The 23,749-nt window shown below is 28.9% G+C and overlaps 2 protein-coding genes across 2 annotated transcripts; both read left to right on the forward strand.

Annotated features, from left to right (window-relative positions):
* The first annotated feature begins 926 nt into the window (after positions 1–926).
* Positions 927–19,186, forward strand: LOC113548627 (ATP-binding cassette sub-family G member 1). Its single transcript, XM_026949598.1, has 10 exons — positions 927–1,014; positions 9,958–10,078; positions 11,517–11,706; positions 12,424–12,569; positions 14,442–14,812; positions 15,329–15,549; positions 15,772–15,940; positions 16,649–16,749; positions 17,219–17,374; positions 18,523–19,186. The coding sequence occupies exons 1-10, from the start codon at positions 954–956 to the stop codon at positions 18,862–18,864; spliced, it is 1,878 nt and encodes a 625-aa protein (XP_026805399.1). The 5' UTR covers positions 927–953; the 3' UTR covers positions 18,865–19,186.
* A 2,290-nt stretch (positions 19,187–21,476) lies between these two features.
* Positions 21,477–23,487, forward strand: LOC113560412 (FIT family protein CG10671). The gene has a single exon (XM_026966271.1). The coding sequence runs from the start codon at positions 21,779–21,781 to the stop codon at positions 22,763–22,765; it is 987 nt and encodes a 328-aa protein (XP_026822072.1). The 5' UTR covers positions 21,477–21,778; the 3' UTR covers positions 22,766–23,487.
* Positions 23,488–23,749: the final 262 nt, after the last annotated feature.

Below are 23,749 nucleotides of genomic sequence, written 5' to 3' on the forward strand. Positions count from 1 at the left end.
GTTCAAAACACACACGTACTGAGGACTTTTGTGTCAGATTTATTAAACATTGTATTTTTGTATAAATATAAATTTTTTTTATTATTTTAGCAGTACTACGATGAATATAATAATTCACTTGGCAATTGGGCGTTAATAGAGGGTGCGTGCTGTCGATAACACGCAATAAAATTATATTATATTATATTATATACGTATAAGGAAAATAACAAAAGCCTGAAAACCGCAATAAAAATCGAAGATCGCCGCTCCCACCTCCCGCGATCGACGTCTCCTTCTCCTCGCGGAGAACCAGTGTCAAGGCTCGGCTCTCTCGGTCTCTCTTTCGCGTCCGTTCTCACTGTCACTGTCTTTCTCCGCACGGACTACCGTGGTATACGTCGTAGCGGGTTTACGACGGTAACCGGCTGATAGTCATCGCGTTGATCGTATTTTATTATTATTATTATTATATAACAATATAATACATAAAACTATAAACCTATATAGAATTTCGTACAGACATTTTTACCACAGTCCATCCGGTTCAGTGTCCATTTCTCTTCCCGAGCGCGCGCGTGTTCGCCAATCGGTTTATACCTGCACTATTGTGGAAGCGGTCGTCCGCAGAGCTCGCGTTTACCTCTATTCCGGATCGACCGTCTAAGGCTAACATTATAAAACACACGACGTCGCGATATAATATACCTAGTGTCATGCTATAATCATACATGATATTATTTTCCGCCATGGGTGTCGCGAGTGGTTAGCACATTCCGTTTTCGATTTATTATATTATATCAATATTTATTCGATATTTCCTCGACTGCAATCGCGTCACCTACGGATTTCTTTGAACACGTCGGTGCGATTTTAAAAAAAAAATTGTTCGGATAGTGCGATACGAAAATATAAGGAGAAACTCGCACGCAGCCTGCACGCTTACGAGGACCGAGGGTCTTCTCTGACGCACCATGGATATCCAATTCGAAGACTTGACGTACGAGGTGAAGCCACCGTTTTGGAATACCAAAGGTTAGAACGATATTTTTGTTTGATTTTTTTCTATTCGCACGTAGACTGTTAAGTCTAAACTAGCCAAAAAGAGGCCAATCGGTGTATTTTTTTTAATTATCATATACAGTGTAGGTACAAATAAAAAAACCAAAACATGTCTGTATGTCCAGTTCGTCTAAATAACATTTAACATTCACAAAAATATGGTAAATATTTAACCTATGAAACATACAATAATATACGTTTAAAAATAACATCGAGATAAGTTGTCTATGTAGCTCTGTAATTTTTATTTATTGATGCATAAAAATTAATTATTAACTATTAAAATAATAAAACGATAAAAATTTATAATATATACAAATAAAAAGTATTAATTATATACTCGTATAATATTATTCATATAATATGAGAATATTCGGAACTAAGTGTTGCGTAAACTATAAGCACTTATTATAAGTTATAAAATTATAATTTATAACCAATATAATGTATAAATTATGATTTTGCAATATGTTAAAATGTTTAGTACATATAGATGCAATGTAAAACCCTTAAATAAAATCTAGTAGGATTGTTCGTTAAATTTTTGGTTATCAAATTAAAATTAATCAACAACGGCTTAGTTTATTCCGTTTCGTCATATTCGTTTATGAAACTGATAATAACTTGTTGCTCAAAGAATGCCTGTTGTTATCTGATATTTTAAATCGGAATGTTCATTGAATTATTCCTGTTCACATAATATATCGTTGCCAGTTGCTAATAATTAATAAATGTTTTTATTTTATATAATATAGTCAGTCGGTTGTAGATAGGATAGGCACTATATATGTATAATATAATGTTGCATAAAATAACCTACCACAAGACGTGCTTTGTTCCGCGTAAATCAACTCGACAATGAAACGTGTATTCTTTTTAATTCAAAAAATGTAAATAGGTTTAATCAATGTTAGGCTATAGGTAATATAATTCTAAACAATATGAGAGTTTGAGGGTTTCATGTACATTGTATTACTTCAATAGTTATTTTTATTATTATTATAATATTATGTAAACAATACAATAATATTTGGAAAAAAGTGATTCGCCTCATTGACTATCACGAGTTATGCAGTATTTTTGGGCGATTTAGTTATGGGTGCCAATCATTGGTGCAATACATAACGTACAGACAGAATACTGGGAATTACTCGTAATATAAATTATTTACATCGTTTCAGCTCCTTCCCTTCAAAATTTTCCACACTCAGTTATGTCGAGTAAATGTGTATAGGTATATAAAATTACTTATTTGATTTTTTTTATACGATTTTCAAGACTCAAGCCCCCTTAATTTAATGGCCTAAAAACGCCATGGGTGTACATATAACATGTAGTTACATTATGACAAAAGCAATAGTGTAGGTGTAAATAGTTGTTGATTGTAATAACAATCTTAAATTTTAAACTATTTAAATACGTTCTTGATGCGCGGAAAGAATGATGAAAAATCACAACCAAAAGTTGGCACGGTACCAATTCTTATAATGTATGAAAAACAAAATATTATAACTGGTGCGACTAAATGTACCCGAATACGAACACAAGTCGTGCAAATTCTCTCATCCACATTCTTGCATTTATAAACCACTATATAATATAATTACCTAAATTACCTATATACCTAACATTATAGGTAGAATCATTTACGCCATCACGCTATATCGACGTAATATTGTTGCTAATTTATACATAATATTATATTGTACATAAACGTGTGCGGTATATAATATATACAGCACTCGATATCGCGTGACTCGGCGAGTGCGAATAAATCATTATACGATATAAATATTAATTTTTGTAAATTATTTGAAAAATTATTATTTCACATAGTTTTAGGTATTAATTATTTTTTACATTCGTAAACGAAAATTTGATTCAACTGTCGACAGCTGGAAATCAACCTATAGTAAGTACTAAGTACTTACTACGTATACACAAGTCATTATATGTGTATATGCAAACAGACACGTTATTAAAACTAAATTAATATCCAATTTATCATAAAAACATAGTTTTGTATACTTTCACTGAACAATTTTATTTATTATATTAGTCTACAAGAAAATTTATTAAAACGTTCTTTTTTCATTGATATCTTGTTAAATCGTGAAAAAAGTTTTTACGTTATTTATTGGTATATAATACTGTAAAACCATATACTTGTTTTGGATTTCATATTCATTTTAGGTTTTAAAATATTTTAATTGTATTTAATTGTATTAATGATTACGTTGAATACTAAATTAGAATAAGAATAAACAATGAGTTTGAGTGAATAAAACATTAAAAATGTTAAATAATATTATGTAGTACCTATCGTTTAACCTTCAATATTAATTTTATTTTTAATTTTACTGTTTTTATTCTTATACGTTTCATTAAATTAATTTAAATTCCGAGCTATGATGGTCTATGCAGAATGCGAATATATATTTCGTATGTATTTACCACCATTCTAGCGCTATTTAAAACATTAACATTACACAATTTTATACATTTACGTAGATTTTCTGATCGCAAAACGTATACTGACTTTCGTAAATAAAGTACGTGCGGAGCACTGAGACTATTGTAATAAATTCTCAACTCTCGCCGTCGCAATAATTGCCTAGGCCTTAGGGGACATCCTGTAACACTCATCACTCGTAAAGTTATATTCATATTACACAGTTGTATCTGTCTACACGTTTTACAAGGTCTACACGTAAAAGCGTATTTTCTACGTACTTATTCATAAGTAAAAACTAAATGTTTTTTTCCTTTTAAATTTTAAAAAGTATAATAACGAGAATGTAAAAATGACGACCGTATGCATTGCGTGGGCTCGACTCTTCGTCGTCGGCCAGTTACGCGCACGTCGTTTTCATGGCGAACTTATACACGAAAAGATATTATCAGAGTACAATAATACAATATTATGCGTCTAATATTCTGATATAAATCACGTAATCACGTTTAATGTTTACACGGTAGACGATGGATTTAATTGAAGAGTGTTGACATGTATACAGTGGCCACGATGATCGCTTAATTATTTAATATGATAGAATAATAAGTGCGATTAGTATAATAGATTTTATAATAAAATGATTAATAACATAATATATTTCTTTAATACATAAGCGATATTTGCTAACAAACTAAACATTTTCAATTATCGTCCAAATATTCCGATTATTGTTCCGGAATCGACACGTTAACAATATTATAGGTGATATTATATACATACATATATATATATATATATCATACGTCTGCAGCAGTTGAAAAGTGAAAACAGTACAGGTAGTATTAGCTACTAGCATGGCCAGAGATGCAGTACAATTTATGGGAGACTTAATTTTTTTTTTAATTATTTATAGCTACTTAAATAGGCATCGAATGCCTATACCGGCTACACCCTTTTATTAATGTTTTAAATACTTTATTAATATTTATCATAGCTATTGTGCAATGAATTTTAAAGAATCTAAGAATAGACCAAAGTAGATTAAAAAAAAATTATATATGAATTTTTTTAAAACAATAACAAATTGTTCCAACGTTAGTTAGCTACCTATTGTAAAATATTACGTTTATCATACTTTTTGTGGCTGAAAAATGTACTGACGTTGCAATGGATTTTTTGAAATTATTTACAACAGTAAATTATATTATATGTTTACTAAGAGTTTTCACGAATAATTTTTGTTCAAATATTTAAAACAATAGTCGCTATAATTCACCGGAGATCTTATCAGTTGGTATTGAATAATCCCCGTTGATATTACCTAGTTACTAGTACACACAACGCTTTTCCACTCTTACATTGTGATCTAACGGGTTTTTAAAATAGACTGCGATAAACTTGTAAGAGCTTCATAATCATAAGTATTATGTATGTGTGGGTACCTATTGATATTTGCAATAAAACGTCGTTTGTTTACCCCGTATCGTAATAAGAAAGCCGAGTATATATCTTATTGTTTACATCGCGTCGTGAGCACGACGAATACTCGAGGTAGGTATAGGTTATAGACCATATTACGGCGTCGTAATCAAATTACAAGGTAGGCGGCTGCATAGTGCATATACTGTCAGACATGAAAGTGAGAGTTTCTTCTTTTATCCTTGTGATAGTCATATGACTTAAGTTCAACGTAAGGCTCATTATCTTTTATTTTCTTTAAACTAGTTTAACCTGTTGCGGCCCGTACAATAATTTCGCGTTCCTTTACTTTTATATAGGTACCTGTAACAATAAACGATGAATGATGATATATTATAGGCAATACGTATAATATTCCGGAATCATATAATTGCCATCGTTACTTTAAAACATTTTCGTTGAATGGACGAAACTATTTGATTACGTGTTTTGACTGAAAATGTCGGCCAATATAAATCATGACGTAAATAATTATAAACACTACATCACTGTGTATACTATATAGTTGCGTTTAGACATTCGTCATTCATGGATTATCAGCGCATCAACGGTTTTCAAGTACGAGTTTAGTACAACAAAATTAAATTAATAGTTTTCTAAAATATATTTAGTATTATTCTGTATTATATCACAATAGTATCTATTTAGTACATAGCACATAATAGGTTTCTTCAAAAATATATAATAATATTGACCCTTTTGCCGTGATTCCGTATGTTGTACGACTGCGATAAAAATATGAAATGTTTCCAAACAGGCACATCGCACATGTGGTCATAATATATATATATTGTCATAATAAATTAATAAATATAATATTTTTTATGTCTATATAGTATGAATATGTTAATAATTATATTACCACCGAATTTGTTAAATGTACAGAATAAATAATTTATGAATTAATTTTCACAAGATTATTAATATACGTTTTTTTGCACGTCAGCAGTTTATAGTTTATAGTTAGTTATATAATATTAATAATATTTAACTAACATATGAATATATTATGATGTACTAATACACTATATTTAAGCTCTATAATATGATGATATAATTTAGTTTTTTTGTAATTAATATATCATAAAATAAATTATTGATTTATTTGAAAGTTTCAGTAATTCAAGTTCAATGTAATAAATATATATATATATATATATTACTAGCATCATACTCATACATTCATACATTATATATATTATAGTCAATTAAGACATTTACTTATTATTTGTAAACAATGAATGTTAATATGAATATATAATCACAAGTTAAATAAATTATAAATAAAAATATGAAGGATATGATAATAGAGTAACAGATTATCGATTACTATCCATTTCATAAATATTATAATATAATAAAAACACATTTTTATGACTGTGTGTCATTTTTACACATAAAAATATAATTCTATTTAAAAGTTGTTAAAATAATAATAAAGTTAACTATAAATTGCATGAACATAATTTTTAAATTTGTATTATCAGAATACTTGATACAATTAAAATAACCAAGCGAAAATGTTGCAATTGTATCGTAATATTATAATTTGGAATACATTTTGGTTTGGTTAATGGTTAATTTATATTTTATTTTAATTAAAAACAATGATGTAAATATTTAAAAATTATCATCATAATGTATTAAGATACAGATTAATATTAATTTTCTTCATAAAACAATGCATCATTATTCATTACGATATTCGTTAACACGGCAAACAATCCGAAAACTTAAAACATTTATTAGAACAGCGCCCCGCGACAATTATTGCGGACTGCTTGTACAAAGACCGTAAAAATAAGTACACTAATTTTTTTCAATTAATGACGAAAGTAGTTTGGTTTGTTATAGAATGGCAATCTTAACTATGATAATAATATTTAAGAATGTATATATGTATATATGTATATATATATATAAACAAATATTTTATACACACGCAATGTATAAACAATTTGGAAATATTCTGAATATAGTGAACTCACTATGAAGTAAAATATGTATAATCTTTGCATTAGTTTGGCATATATTTGACTGTTTTGATTTTGTATTGAGTAATATTTGTTATTTGTTACTTTTGAATTTCACTTATTGGGCGTCTGTATATTATGCACAAAATATCGAAGCTAAACATATACGTTTAAAATACTATAAACAACTTATTAATACTAATAATACTACGTATACGATTCGTAATTTAGTTTGGTATACAAACTAAAATACATTTAATTAATGCAGTTTTTAAATTTCAATTCTTATTTTATCATCGTAATTTTAGTTAGTGCTACTATTCTAAAATAACTTGTAAATGTTAATTAGAAACTGATCAGTTAAATTAAAATATTGTAGATTTTTGGATTTTGGATTTATCTGTACGTCTTATATTTCGACGTACAGTACCTAAGTAAGCAGGATCTAACTTTATTATAAGTTATATAAGTTAAAAATATCAATAGTATTGATTCAATACAATGCAGTAATGATTTTGAAGGAAGAGATATGGGCAAGGGCAACTCCAAGCTATATCTTGAGCCTTGTCTAACTCATTTAAATATGTTAACTAAAAAAAATATAACAAGAATATAGACATAAATACGCTAAGCAAATTTGGGCAAAAAGGTTAAAAAATATTTTATTACATATTTTTTCATATCATAGTATTAGATTTTCCTCTTATTTCCCCTTGGAAGATTTGTTAAAATGTCTACTAATATTAGGACGCTAAATAAAATTATGAATAGAGTTTATGAAATATGATAAATTTAGAAGTAACTCTAAGTCAATGTTATAATTTGCTTATAACCATTTGTACATTTTTTACATTTAGTTTAAGATAATTTTTTACGTGAAAAACATATAAAAGCAATACTGGAGGACAAAAACAATAGGTTTACGAACTACGAATAGTATATAGTATATACTATAGTCTACAAAACTATAAACAAAGCAATTCACTCAAGCCTGCTCATATCTATTTTTTATCTGGTTATAAATTAATTCAATATCTGATTTTTGGTATTTTCAAAATATATAAAAACTATATTCAAGTATTTGAGATTTTTTGTACTACTTAAGTAATGTATTTTAAAGATATAAATTTTTGTTTTTTGAATAAAAACCTTTCTTTCTACTGTAACTTATTTTGCACATAATTTATTTGAAGATATTAAGAGTATTTGAACGTTTCAAAACCATAAAATGAACAAGTTGTTTTTAAGTTATTTAACTTTCTGTACTATGAATAAATAATAAGTCCATGATAATGGGGTTTGGAAGATATATATAAGGGCAATGAAGGTTTGAAAATTTCAATGACATAACAATATTAATCATCTAATATTATTAATAATTTGTAAAATTATGGTTTAAGAATGATAAATATTAGATTCAATTTTACATCTATTTTATATTTTCTTAAAACCATTTTTAAGGACCATCATCCATATTATAATCATTTTAATAATTATACTATAATATAATACGAGTAAATTATAGAAATAGACACTTTATGGAAGAACTAAATATACCAATATCACTGCATATATATATGTAATTATTTACTACTGTAGTATAGTATATACTATAATCCTACATTTATAAATATATAATATAATATATATGTAGTATTCAATATTAATTATTATATTAATATACTTTTTATTTTATATCATGTTTTTTGGTGTATTATTGCTTTATATTGCAGAGAACGATTTTATCATGCAATTAATTATCAAAGGAGACGCAACAAATATATTTTTTAATATCATAATGTTGTGATGATGTATGTTATAAACCCGTTTTAAAAATGAATGAATATTAATTTCAATAAATTTTATATCCGAAGTTCGCAAAGATTTTTTATACTCGACGCTGCAGTTATTATTGTGTTTCCGGGAGGGGGAATTCCGTTTATTTCAATCGGAAATCGTTTACTTTCACTTTTTACGTCAGATCAGTTTCACATAAGCAAGTTCATAATTTCAAGTATTATATTTACGTATAGACAATACTTCAAATTGTATAATATATTCTACCAACTTATTTATGTCTTACGCACTAATTAAGTATACCTAATAAATATTAGAGTATGTATGGTAGTGTGATACTATAATTAATGTATTGGATACCATTTAGATTGAAATTGAATAGGCTAGGTATACTCCCAAATATTATTACTTATTTTAAAAATAAAAAACTAAAAATGTTTACGATAATTCTTATGAAATAGTATAATATTTAATTGATAGTTTATTTTTTACAAAATATATGCTCTTTTTAAATGTATTTGAAATATATTATTGCATGTACAATTTAATGAATAACTCAATCTGGTCAATCAACAATATTTGTAACATTGAATATTATTATGTCATAGTATAATTTGTATATATATAATTTAAGAAAACAACTTACTATGAATTATTATAACAATGTCAAAGTACCAATTGGTATAATAACCTAGAGGTATAGTGTAATAAACATTATTATATATTATTAAATATTATAATGTAATATAGAATTTAAAAATTATAATACAAGAATTCGGACCCAATATGACTATAGATTAAGGTATATTTTGTAATTTAAATTATATTAGTGGCTTAGTAAAAAATATAAATCTTCATACCTAAACTATAATTTTCTTGTATGAAATATTGTTATTCATTAGTTATTTATAATTAAATTATCTATTCATTTAAATATATATATTTTTTAATATTATTAATATAATATTATAGGTTTATTATACTCCGTTCACCGAAAGAACATGACCGTTTTGCACATATACAACTGCTGGTCGTTTTTTATCTTTTATCAATCAAATTTTAGGAACCTAATGTGATATTTTTATAGTAGGCCTTGCCGAATTGTCCTTGTTTTTAAAAATTGATGAAAATTGCATCCCTGTATGATAATAAATTTTAAAATAATTTAATGAACGATATAGTATAGTAATTCTGGTACTATTTTTCTTATAGCTCCGACAAGAACGATATTGAAGTCTGTAAATGGCCGATTTGCAGCTGGCGAACTTTCATGCATTATGGGACCGTCGGGTGCAGGAAAGAGCAGTTTGCTTAATTCATTATCCGGTTACAAGTAAGCATTGTTGTCATTATTATCGAATTTTATTCTTTTAGATTAGGTTAGGATGTTTATTTTAGCTTCTGCTTAATATATAATATAATATAGGAAAATACTAATAAGTTTAATGTTTAATAATCTTCGAATACATTTACGCTATTTGTTGTTAATATCCATTAATAACATATGAGATGTATCAAAATAAGACTATTCGTACTTGTCTAGATCAAAAATAACTTTAACTCATATTAATTACATTATCTGGGGCACTGGAGATACTATATTCATTAAACTTTTAAAAAACTCTCTAGGTTTCCAATAAATCTTCTATAAAACAATATTTTTAATAAATCTAAATTTAAAAGTTGCGAAATTCCAAAATAATTAATTATAAATTTGAAAGTAGAATCTTTGTCCTTTGATGTAAAAGTATTTCACATAAAAACACTTTTACTTTTTAGACGTCCAAAATGCATTAAATATTTAAGACCAACGATTTTTAATTTTATGCCAACTATTATAATAGTATAAGTTCAAACAAGAGTGGTAAACGTGTTAGTTATTTATAACTATAATAGTTAACTCCGGCCATAATCTATGTTTATACAGTTGAACTATATTTTAAATTATAAATACATATATATAATTAATTAAGACGTGTATTCGTTATTTTATTTATATAGATACATCAACAATCTTAAACATTTTTTTCTTCTTGATTTTAATTAAATAACAAGAAAATATGCATACGATAATGATTGAAAACTTTTGGAAATTGTGATTCCTCCACGTTATATTATTAATTAACAGTCTACAATTTTAAAATATCTTATTAATTATAATTTATAATTAACGTAAAATAATTTTCACTTCGTGTTCTAGCTATCATTTTGAAAAATAAAAATTTGAAACAATTTCTAACGCGGATAAAACATTTTCAATATTATTACTAACAATGGATTCATAGTAAATTTTTTTTTTTTTATTGACATTGTAAATCAATCATCTATAATACCAATAATCAAAGACTATAATATCGACGACTTAATAAAATGCGCATATTATGTAGATCGTCTTAATTTTATAACAGTTATACTATATCACAAATATCTATTATGTTTGCAGTGGACAATTACTGGTTCAATCGTGTTTATGTAACATGAACAATTTTTTACTAGGTTATATAGTAAGGGCCTATAATTTATACTGTTCGAATGACTGAATATGTATACCTATAGATTCTAAAGGTATTATAAAATAATAAGTTCAAATTATACTGTGGTTTTTTTTTTTTTTATTATTTTCAATAGCTTTTTACTAAGTAGAATTATTTCTTAACAAAAATACATATTCAAATTTTTATTTCGGATATCAGTTTTTATTTATTGAATAAGTTAGATAATGATTACCGAAAAATATCTTTTATGTTTTCTAATTAGCGGTAACGTTTCAGCTATAAAGGCGTAAGCGGGACTTTGAAGTTAAATAATCAAGTCAGGGACGAGAAGTTGTTTCGCAAGTTATCATGTTACATAATGCAGGAGGACAAGATTCAACCTATGTTAACTTTAAACGAAGTGATGATGTTCGCTGCGGAACTTAAACTATCCAATGGTACACTGACCAAAGAAAAACAAATGATCGTGAGCACACAATAATTAAATAAACAATAGAAATGAACAATGATCTACGTAGGTGATACTAGTTACTAGTTTTTTTTTTTTGTGGGGTAATTACATATTATATAGATCACACAGATCCAATACCTCATCAGCTTATATATTGTCACGTGACAAATAATTAACATTAAACATTTTTTTAATATTTGTTTAAGATCAATTTTCACATTTTTAAAAAATATTATGTACAGTAAATATTTTTCGATACAAAAAATTATCTTGAAACATACTCATTTTTAAAATATTTTTATATTAACTATTAAGAACAACATTTATTATTTTAACTGAACTATCAATATTGTTATTTCGATATAGGTATTAACTTTGTAGTGAGCTATTAATTTGAAACATACACATTTCTCTTTTCCATGTAAACAAAACAATTTGTCGTCTTTGCCGTACTTTCTTATTTCTTATTAATTTATATAAATTATTTGATATTTTTTTTTTTTTTCGAGGATGTTGAAAATTGTTGGCCTTAAATCCAGTGACTAGTGGTGCCTTGAAAACTATAGACTTATAGTATTAAACTAAATTTATTAAATTTGTGTAGTATAATAGGTAATTATATTTTTACTGGATATTATATTGTCGTTTCTATGATGTGCATGTTATATAATATATTAATTTATATATAATGTATTATATTTATATACACAATATAACGAGAGTATTAAATAGGTGACAGAAATTCAAAATGTCTTGGGACTGTCCGAGAGCAAAAACACAAGGACAGAATTCTTGTCGGGAGGCCAGAAAAAGAGGTTATCTATTGCTCTAGAACTCATCAACAACCCGCCCATAATATTTCTAGATGAACCTACTAGGTACGTATTAATAATTTGCAATTAAAAAATATTTCATAATATGTGATGTGGCTATAATGGTTTTTATTTTTAAAATTATTAGTTGTCGCCGTTTTTTATTTTATTTTATTAACTGTAGAGGCTGTAAGAAATATAATATACATGTAAAACTAAGGTCTTCAAATTATTGTAGTAGCTATTTTTTTTTAATTGACCAATTTTATGATATTACTTGTCATCGTTTCGTGAGAAAATACGAATTCAATATATATTTACGCGAATGTGACCTTATCAATGTACATTAGTGTTACCTATAAAATAAAGAGGTACCCAGTGCTTGAACGTAACTTACGATATAAATTACGATATATTATTAGTGATGAATCTATATAATATAAATATATAATGGATATTTCATCACTGTTCAACAAAAAAACATTAACCAAAATTAATTTCTCTATTAGGTACCATATTACTTATCCAATATATAGTACATGTACCTATATGTATTATATTTGATGAGAATTGAGTTAATATCATATATTATTTCTTTTTCTATAATTTGAGGACACTAAAATTTGTACTAAAAAAATTACTAAAAATATTATCATTGCATTAGTCGTGGTAATAACACGTTATATTAAAAAAGAAAATAACCAGAAGTATTTAGTTTAAAAAAATATACATCTGTAGTTTAAATATATGTCTAATATGGCGATGGCATAATTAATATTTACTTAGAGAAAATACAATTTTTACACTATGTTTACCTACAAACAGTTTTTTAGGTTCTTAGTATTTATTTATTACTTGTCTTTTACACCTATTTAGAATGCCATTCTACACAAAAACTATCAAAAAAATCTTACTGGGCTTTTACTTAGAAAAGTATCACTATATACTAATGATTTTTAGTGGTTCGATGTAAACACTAGATACATCTAACTATATACATGGGATATAATGTAACCTATGTACTAATACGTATAATTATTATTTATTAAATATTTTTATTACCTATAACAGATATTTATTCAAAATGTTTCAATACATTTATACGATTGTGACACAATATCAATGCCACTATTTAATTAATTCAATAGTCATTACGAATTCGTCTAAATCTCTTCGTTTGACTTCTGACGCGATAAAATTTATCAGTTTTAAAACACAAAATTCATATATTCCTCAGTTTGGTACGTAAATATTTCTATAGGACACAGTAGATGTTACACATTTGATTGAGTATAAGATATTTGGCAATACACTGTTTGCAATAGTATAACAGTACCTATATAATAGTAACAACGTTATCAGTGCGTGTAATAACATTATTACGAAGGTCCGTCTGAAACGGTATAATACGCAATACCGTGATTGACCGTGGCAAAATGTTATTACGTGTTATCTTTCTGCTGGCTATGTAGACGAATGTAAATAATACGATTTTTTTCGGACGACTGGTGAAAAAAAAAACTAAGTACACAATATACGTAAGTATATCGTGTATGCCGTGTGTACAGGCGAACTTAAGTCCCGTACATATGGGACATATTGTATGGAATATAAATATGGGCATACATATATGGTGATGACTATAAGTGGCAATAATATACCTCGCTGCAGCCGTCACAACGTGTGCGTCATTTATGGGGTTAAACAAGGTATATGCACACGTGCCCCTGACTCTACACTACAGTTATATTAGACGCCGGACTGATCACGATCGGCATATTGTGAATAGGCTGCAGCTGGAAATTTTACGATTTTTTTCGAAACCTAACACTGCGGCACTAACTCACATCTACGCACGCCGCTCTTTAAAATATCCAATCGACGTAAAATTGTCGAAATTGTGTAATTTTCACGATCTGTTTTTTTATAAACATATAGCGGCCTGGATAACGTTTCCAGCACGTACTGCCTACAGCTGTTGCGCGGGCTCGCGCACCAGGGCCGCACCATCGTGTGCACCATCCACCAGCCGAGCGCCAGCATGTTCCAGCTGTTCGACCACGTGTACGTGCTGTCCCAGGGATACTGCGTGTACCAGGGCTCCACCGACCAGCTAGTTCCGTTCCTGTCCACCGTCGGGCTGCACTGTCCGCTGACGTACAACCCGGCCGACTACATAATCGAGGCGACCGACGGCGAGGAACAGGACAACATTGAAAAGTTGGCCTCGGCCACGGCCAACGGTAAACAGTCGCTGTGCAAGACGAGAGACATCAACAACTGTTACTTGACCGAAGACCCGACCAAAGGTGAGTGTGTACGATCACTTACACCTATACCGCTGTAGTACATAAGGTTCACTCTAGGTGTCCGGGCGCCTCCGTAAAGGCAAAGCGTTTTCAAAACCGCATATACAGCAGTGAGCTGTACGAGAAAATCCCGGTTTAATACGATAAGTACGATGAGTCAGGATAGGTCGAGTACGTGTTTCAATCGAAAAAATAGTAGTTTGTGAGAAAATCGTTTAGTTTTCTTAAAGATATTTCGATTTTATAGTAACGTTATTGTGTACCAAATATGTCGTAGGTACCTATATCAAAATACGGTATTAGTCGTCTTGTCCAGCGTGTGCACATAATTTTAAAAGATTACCCTCTCCTTTCGTATTAAACGAAAAAAATAATATTTCTATAAGAAAATGTGTTTTAATAGAACTTTTAATAATTGCATATTCTCCCGTTATATTATGATCAATTTTAAGCAATCAGTTTTGCATAGTGTTTATAATGCGTGTTTATTTTTTGTTCTTTGTCCTTTCTGCATAGCTTGTGAACTGCTCTTGCCAGAACTCAACGGCAACGTAGTCACTTCTAAATTGCTCCCTTTGCCACCGATCAATTACATAGCAGGCGACGAAGTGGACAACGACGAAGACGATGACGTGGTAAAACCCGGCAACACGTGGTGTGTGGAGTTTCCGACTTCCGGTTGGTCACAGTTTTGCACGCTTTGGAAGCGTATGATCTTGCAGTTGTACAGGAACAAGGTAGACACGTTATTTTTCAATTGGTATACTAATTGCAATGATTTACGTTTCCTTTAAAATGTAAATATCATGACGTCGCATTGCGCTTACACACTCGTCTGTGTGATATTATAACGCGTACATACGTACTATCATTACACATCAAAATAACGTGCATCATAATATTACTATTCTTATGAGATGATTGTTTATTGTTTTTGTGTTTTATTTCCACAATCGCAGATCGGTCTAAACATACAGTTTTACCATCATCTCATCTGTGGCCTGGCGGTGGGCATTGTGTTCTACGACAAGGCGAACGACGGCGCACAGTTCTTCAATCACATGAAATTCTGTATGGGCAATATTCTCTTCCACACGTTCACGCAGTCGATGGTCCAAGTGCTTGCATGTACGTATATATATATATATCATACTATATATTTATTAGTTATTACCTATATATTATTAATTATCTAACTCATATTGTGTATAATAGTAGTTTCGTTGTGTAACATCAATTTCCGCCATTATATCGTATACACCTACACATAGTAGTTCCAATGTGGGCGTATGGAGTCTCTCCTGATTAAGCCTCTCAAAATGTTAACGAGCCAACTCAAATAATACATGAGCGATATAAATTATATTTATATATAAACTTATTAATACGTTCCTACTTTGAAATTTCTCCCCTAGTGTTTAACTATTCTTATGAAAAAAATAGGTAACTTTATTAAAAACTGAAAATGTATAAAAAAAATACCTACAAAAATAAAATGTCAGTATATTAGTCTCGACTGTAAAAAAATGTTTTATTTAAGTCACGTGGACTACATAATAGTGAATTTTTAGTTCTGTAGTCTGCTGCAAAACTTATTAAAGCTACAATGTTCATTGATTACGAGTATATTACAATAATTTAAAGTTACATATTATTTTTCTGCAGAAAAAGGATATCTATAGTACCTACATTATTTTGGAAAAATTTAATGGGTGGATAGTATTTAGTATTCGTTCACTAATACTATATCATGTATAAATATAATGTACATTTTACCTACATATTGCTCAACGATTTTCAGCTTTTTCTATTATTATTGTTATATTAATGTTCTAGTTCCGTCCGAAGTGAAACTACTAAAACAAGAATACTTCAACAGATGGTATAGTTTAAGGCCGTATTTCTTGGCGCTACAGTTGTCGAGGGTGCCATCAATTGTGAGCATATAATAAATAAATATATTATAATACAGTAAAATCCCGTTACAACGAACTCCAAGGGGCCGAATTTTTTTTCGTTATACGGAAATTTCGTTGTAACGAAAAATCGAATAAGCTCTTTATAAGCCCTGCTTTTCGGCAGGTGACTTTTATGACTTTCGTTATAACGGGATTTTTCGTTGTATTGGTATTGGTTGTAACGGGAATTCACTGTATAACATAATTTAATAAAAAAATATATATTTTCATAACGCTCATAAAAAGATTGCGTATGAATGTACGTTATGAATTTATGATAATATGAAACTCATGTATTATACTTTTGCGGGGTCGTTCAAGTTTTAAGTCTCTAAAATAATTCATTTGCATTTTGTACGTAGTTTGAACGGTCTCGTAAGTTTTATACGGATATCATAGACATGCATATTAAATAAGTCTAATAACAAAGATATTTTTTTTTGCTCAGATATTTTTTAGCAGTATTTATACAACTTTGGTATATTTCATGTCTGGGCTACCATACGAACTTTTGCGGTTTTCAATGTTCAATATCATTTGTCTATTGGTTTGTTTCGTCTCCGAAGGCATGGGACTACTTGTAGGATCTATTTTCAACGTGACGGTACTGTATTTTTATGAAAAGAATTATATCTAATTGTAAATAGAAAATGAATAAACTGAAAATTCTTTCTACAAAAAGTAAACACATTGCCATAAATTATAATATATAACATGCTGGATTAAACTTATACACATATATAATATATACATTACATGTGTCATGTACCTATTATTATTGTACATCATATTCAATGTAGATGTAATAGTAATACAATTAGTCAATACAGGGTGTTTCAAAAGTCTTCATCAGATTACAAATTTATATAGCTCGGCAATCGTTAGCCGCAGGTAAATTACCCATATACTAATCGAAAGATAGCTTAAAATAAACTTGGTTATCTAATCTTTTCATTAGTATATGGGTCGTTTACTAGTGGCTAACGTTTGCCAAGCTATATAAATTTGTAATCGGACGAAGACTTTTGATACACTCTGTACTTAGAGGCGGTATAGATTATATAATTTATACCTCTACCTCATAAAAAAAAAATAAAAATAAAAATAATGATTATCGAACTATATATTAATATATAGTTCATATGAGGTGATTCAGTAAACGCGTATTATCCCAAAAAAATATTAACGTTTTTAGAAATTCTTTTGTTGCATCATTTGAATTCATTAAGAATCAAATTTTGAACAAGTAACTATAGTTGTTATTTTGTTAACTATATATATATATATAAGTATTTGAAGTGTAGATTAGCGACATAGATGGATTAAACTCTATAGAAATGTCTTTTAGGAAACTTCACTGTATAACTAATAATAATTATAACGCATTGAAAAAGGTAAAAACTTTAAAAATTATGACAATAATAAAAAACGGTAAAAAAGATAATGTATTTTCAAAAGTTTTGTTTGTACTTATTATCAAAAAGGGTAGAAGTCATTATGTTTTATGAAGCGAATAACGTAATGTACGTCTCACTTCTGTATCTATTGTCTGTAATTAGTAGGTAATGGTTTTCTATAGTTTTTTTATTTATAGACAATTAAAGACAAGAAAAACTATAAAAATTAAACATTATTTTAATTAAAACAACTTATTTTTTTCATAAGATAGCGTGTCATATGATCGGATATTATAAAAACTATATAAAAATAATAATAACAATAATATATATTTTTATAACTTAAATATTACAGAACGGCAGCGCGGTCGGACCAATGATGATAGCACCGTTTTTGGGGCTGGCCATTTATGGGTTCGACTTTGCACACCAAGTACCGTGGATCATGGAGTTCGTAATGCAAGGAAGTTTCTTACGATGCGGAGTCATCGGGCTGGTAATCACCGTGTTCGGGTTAAATAGGGAGCCACTGCACTGCGACACCGGCTACTGTCACTTCAAAGATCCAAACATCATAATTTATTACCTGAACGTGGATAGGAAGCATCCATACTTTGAGATTATCAAGTTGGTGGTTATGCTCGTGCTGTTCAGAATTTTCACGTATTTCGCACTCCGGAGGAGGCTCACTGGCTAAAAAGGCAGCCAGTACGACTATTTTTTTTTTGTCCGAGACGAACTTTATTATTTTATTATTTTGATTACTTATCCTTAAATATTTAGTTATTTAATTTTCATCGATTTGTATTCGTTGTGTTTTATTTTTGTAAAACTATATATACCTATACATACAACGATAATATTATTATATTATATTAAATTAGACATAGATACTTTAGTTTTCTAATTTATCACACTGAGTACTCGAAGATCGAGACTTTAACATATATAATGAATAATATATATTTTGTAACTAATTTATAAGTATATAATATATTATATTGTTACAACTTTTATATTAGGCAATTCTATACATGAATACGAAAGTGTTGTAAGTATATTGTAAATATGATGGTAAATTTATTTTTATAAAATATCTATATAAATAAGACTTACTAAATATTTTTCCTCCAAATATATTGTGATTGTGCCAAAAAAAAAAAATATATATATATAAAAAAATTGAATACAAGAAAAAATAATTGATTAATCACTCAAAAAATGTATTTTAATTATATTAATCCATCATAATCCAAATGCATAACACAATAAATGTGCGAAACAATATATATCACTATTTGCAGAATGTTATAGGTACATAAAAAAGGAAAATATTTAAATTTTTAAACGTTCCGTCTATGTGGTTAAAAATAAAAATATTATACAAATGAAATATGTATCATATTAAAAATTAACAGAAAAGTGCACCGACTTTGCGCAAATCCACTATTGTATCAACTCTACATTTCACGCATTTAAACTTAAAATTCATTACCTATACAATTAATAATTATTACTAATTAATTAGTAACCACGCTTGTTTGAAATTAAAGTTTTATGTGTCAAAATAATCTGATAAATATTTAAAATAATAAATAATCTTTGCAATATTAACGATAAAAAATTTTATAGATGCATTACTCCAAAATCATTTGTATTTTAAATATAACAATATTTAATAAACTAATTAACAGAAGAATAAAAGAAAAAAGCGCAAGAGTCAAGAATTAGATGTATTAGTGATAAATATTTTAAGTTATTGTATGTACAAAATAAATAAATATCTAATGGAAACGATTAGAATAAAATAATAGAACAAGGTCTTCAAAACTCTTTTCTATAGTCTAGTAGATAATAGATGTGTAAAAAGACTAAAAAGTATTATTTGACAATTCGGTATGGTGTCCTCATAATTCTTTTGTTGACTTTGAAATGTATCTTTAAGAGTAGTGTCTTAGCAGGGTATAGTCCATTTTACTTTGAATTTTGTTAAAAAATCTGTCTAGAATATTATTAATATTAATCAACATGCCATAATGCACAATAACAAACGCTTTAGATGAGGTCGGTGAAAAAACGTCAACTTGACTAGGAGGTATTCATTAACGAATAGTTTTTTTTTTCAAAATAGTTGTTTTGACACTTATCTACATAATAATAAGTTAGGTAACCACTTGGAATTTGTATAGGTACACACTACGACTACGGTAATTGATCAAAAAGTCCGGGAACAAAATAATTTATATTATTAATATTAATTTTAAAAATTTAAAAATATTTGTAGACATTATGTATTATATACATTATATTATTACATTTTTTTTTTCGATTTTCTTATTTTCATTTAGAATCGTATAATTTATTATTAATTTTAATTTTAATAGGTACGGATAGATACATGTATTTAAAAATATTAATATAGGTACAATTACACGATATCTAAGGAACAAAAATATCAAAATTTATTTGTAACTAAATAGTAAATACATTTGAACAAAAAATGAATTTTATTTTATTTATAAACAAGTCAATTAAACTAAAACTAAAAATAAAATAGTATATATAATAAAAAAATACAAATTTGTCATTACTGTAAAATATAAATACCTAACTATAGTGGATTTCCGTTATATTTTTGTTAGTTAAACAAAAATAAAATAATATAATATGTGTACAAACATTTTTAAATTTTTAAATATTTAAAACAAATATTAACTTTTGGACTTTTTGTCCGACTATAAAAACTGAATTCAGACGTTTTGTCCAACTTTTTTAAAACGGACTTTTTGTCCGCTATTCGACACAACACAGTACACATATCTATGCGATAATTAAGACCTTGTTACTTATATACATGTCAGTGTTCATATTATAATATCAATTTTAAAATTTTAAATGCTATTTACGCCGGTGCAACGCCAGTGGTGGACGCAAGGAGGAGTTTTGGGGGTTTACCCCCCCACCCTACACACACAAATGAATGGATAATTAATTTCAAATAATTAATAATTATTTCAAATTAACGGTAATTATTTTTATTTTTTCAAAACCCCCCTCGAAATTTTTTCTTGCGTCCACCCCCTTTTTTGTACGATTAGTGTCAGTTATTGCACTAATTAGTAATTACAGAATTTTCTGTCAATTTTTGTGTTCTGGAGTCGATCGTGGTGTTAATCGAGAAACCGGTGTTGCAAAAGCGAAGTGTCGGATGTTTTACATTTTTCAACTGACGGCAAAGAAAAAAAAACGGACTTTCGGCTTCTGATAAAAACAGTGACAAGACGAGAATCACTATAGTACTGTTATCACGAATACTGAATAAATAATTAATGTTCACGTCGGTAATGGACGTACGAATGCCGAACGTTGAATAACAGGTGAAAGTAAGACGTAACCGTGTGAGTACCAAAGTGTAATCTCTGCTGTATTCTGTTGCCGGAGACCGAAACGGTTAACGGCGATCAATCGTCGGGCGTACGGACTGCGGAAACGATGTGATACGGTTACCGGATTGCGTGTCATTACTTTGCGGAATTAAAAATACCTTTCGTTTGCACGTCGTTCGCGTGTGCAAACTAACGCGATTCGATCTTAGCGTTTCGGCCCCAGACATGACCACCAAGCGGAGCACTCGGTCGGGGTCGATCGAATCGAACTACATACCGACGGGTTTGGCCATGAGATCCGAGACCAAAGGCACGCTGTTGGTCAGGGAACCGACGACCGTGTCCAGCATATTCTTGACGGTGTTGCTGTTCGCGTGCAGAAAATATCTGTTTTTATCGACGCACAAACGGCTGTTTGTGTATTTGGTCTTGCTGGTCGCTTCCGTGGTCGGCGACTTTATCAAGTTCCCGAAAATCTACTTCGCCAACAGCGACACGTTTCTCAACCAGTACTTGGTCAAGTTGGGCTGGTTCTGGACCTTGCTGTGGACGCTTTCGTTTCTGATAACCACCAGCAAGGTATTTTGCCTCAACACTCGATCCAGCATTACCGTGCACGCCAGTCGCCTGGTCATTGCCACGTTTTTCTGGTACTTTTGGACGAACGCTTTCAATCGGCTCGAAGATTATTATGGCAAGTGTTCTGGAGGCAAAGGACTGGGCCGATCGTCGTGCAAGTCCGCTGGCCATCAGTGGAGATCGTTTGACATATCCGGTCACGTATTCATACTCATATATAGTACGTTGGTGATGATAAGTGAAGCGAGGCCAATCATCGGCTGGGATAAAATTCAAGACGTGTTGAGAAATGAAGAGAACGCACGCAAAGAAGGCAAAAGTGTGGCTACCACATTTAGCAATCTGAAGGAAGATGAACTGCAAGAGATGAAAACTGTCTACAAGCAGATGACACCTTTTGTACAAATTTTATTCTTAGTAATCACAATTTTTGTGGCTGTTTGGGAGTTAATGCTTATCACGACGATGATGTATTTCCACACAATGCCTGAAAAACTATTGGCAGGTATAGTGGCAATGTCGACTTGGTTTGTAACGTACAGAGCCTGGTACAGCTCGTCATTTTTGCCCCCTCTGCCTGGTGACGGATTCTTTAAAAATCAAGCACTTCAAAAGAGTGAAATAGGTATTTAGTTATTAGTACAATATCATGACAATATATTGGTGTTTTGTATTTTTTTTCAATAACAAAATCTGTATATTTATATATAGGTAAAGTACTATATTATATCTGTATGTGCAGTGGCGTGGTGAAGAGATAATTGCCAGACAGCCTCTGAGTTTTTTTATTGGGATGGTGGGTTGGTGGGTGGATGGATGGGTAATGGCCAATAAATAATAATTTAATAATCAATTATTTACCACTATAGGAAGTTAATAAAAGTGCCTTTAAATTTTAAGTGGATTGATTGTTGGAATAATTGTCTACAGCTTTTGTAAAATCTCAAATTCATCACGCCATTATGTATGTGTTCATTTTGAATAACAATTTTTACTAGTTTTAAAATTTTTTTTGTTTTCAATATACAGTAGAGCGTTGATCATCCATATTAATTGGGACCTAGAGGGGTATGGTATGGATAATCAAATATGCATCAAAAATAAAGTTAAAAATTAATTTCTTGTGTGTATAATATATTTATAATATGATACATTAGAGCGAGTCGTAATAGACAATGAAATAATCTTGTATTTTATAATGTATATACTATAAAATGAACATAACGAATTATAAAACTAAATGAAACAAAACAGAAATTTGTACAAACATTTTGTGATGCGAATAATTGACACTCTACTGTATTGATATATATATTTAAATTTTTGATTGTTTTTATTTAGGTTTTTTATTATTGTTTTGTTATATTTATCTAACTTTGTTGAACAATATTTCATGATATTAAATTAAATGTTTTTTTTTTATCAATTTTCTTGTTTTAAACATCCTGAGCATTTTAATTAAATTAATAATTTTATTATTTCAATATTATATATTACTGATATTATTATAATGTATTTGTTCAAAGAAAAAAACAAAATCTTAGCACTACTACTTAATTGAAATGTTAACTATTTTTAATAATAACTTTTATACAGTAAAAATCTGTCAATTAAATA

This window comes from Rhopalosiphum maidis, chromosome 4, assembly GCF_003676215.2.
Source record: "Rhopalosiphum maidis isolate BTI-1 chromosome 4, ASM367621v3, whole genome shotgun sequence".
NCBI classification, from domain to species: domain Eukaryota; kingdom Metazoa; phylum Arthropoda; class Insecta; order Hemiptera; family Aphididae; genus Rhopalosiphum; species Rhopalosiphum maidis.

Bases quoted from the DNA above. Each gene is read 5' to 3' on its own strand.
- LOC113548627 (XM_026949598.1), top strand. From the start codon at position 954: ATGGATATCCAATTCGAAGACTTGACGTACGAGGTGAAGCCACCGTTT. The intron at 14,813-15,328 runs GTGAGTGTGTAC...CTTTCTGCATAG, and splicing joins GACCGAAGACCCGACCAAAG to CTTGTGAACTGCTCTTGCCA. The intron at 17,375-18,522 runs GTACTGTATTTT...TAAATATTACAG, and splicing joins GATCTATTTTCAACGTGACG to AACGGCAGCGCGGTCGGACC.
- LOC113560412 (XM_026966271.1), top strand. From the start codon at position 21,779: ATGACCACCAAGCGGAGCACTCGGTCGGGGTCGATCGAATCGAACTAC.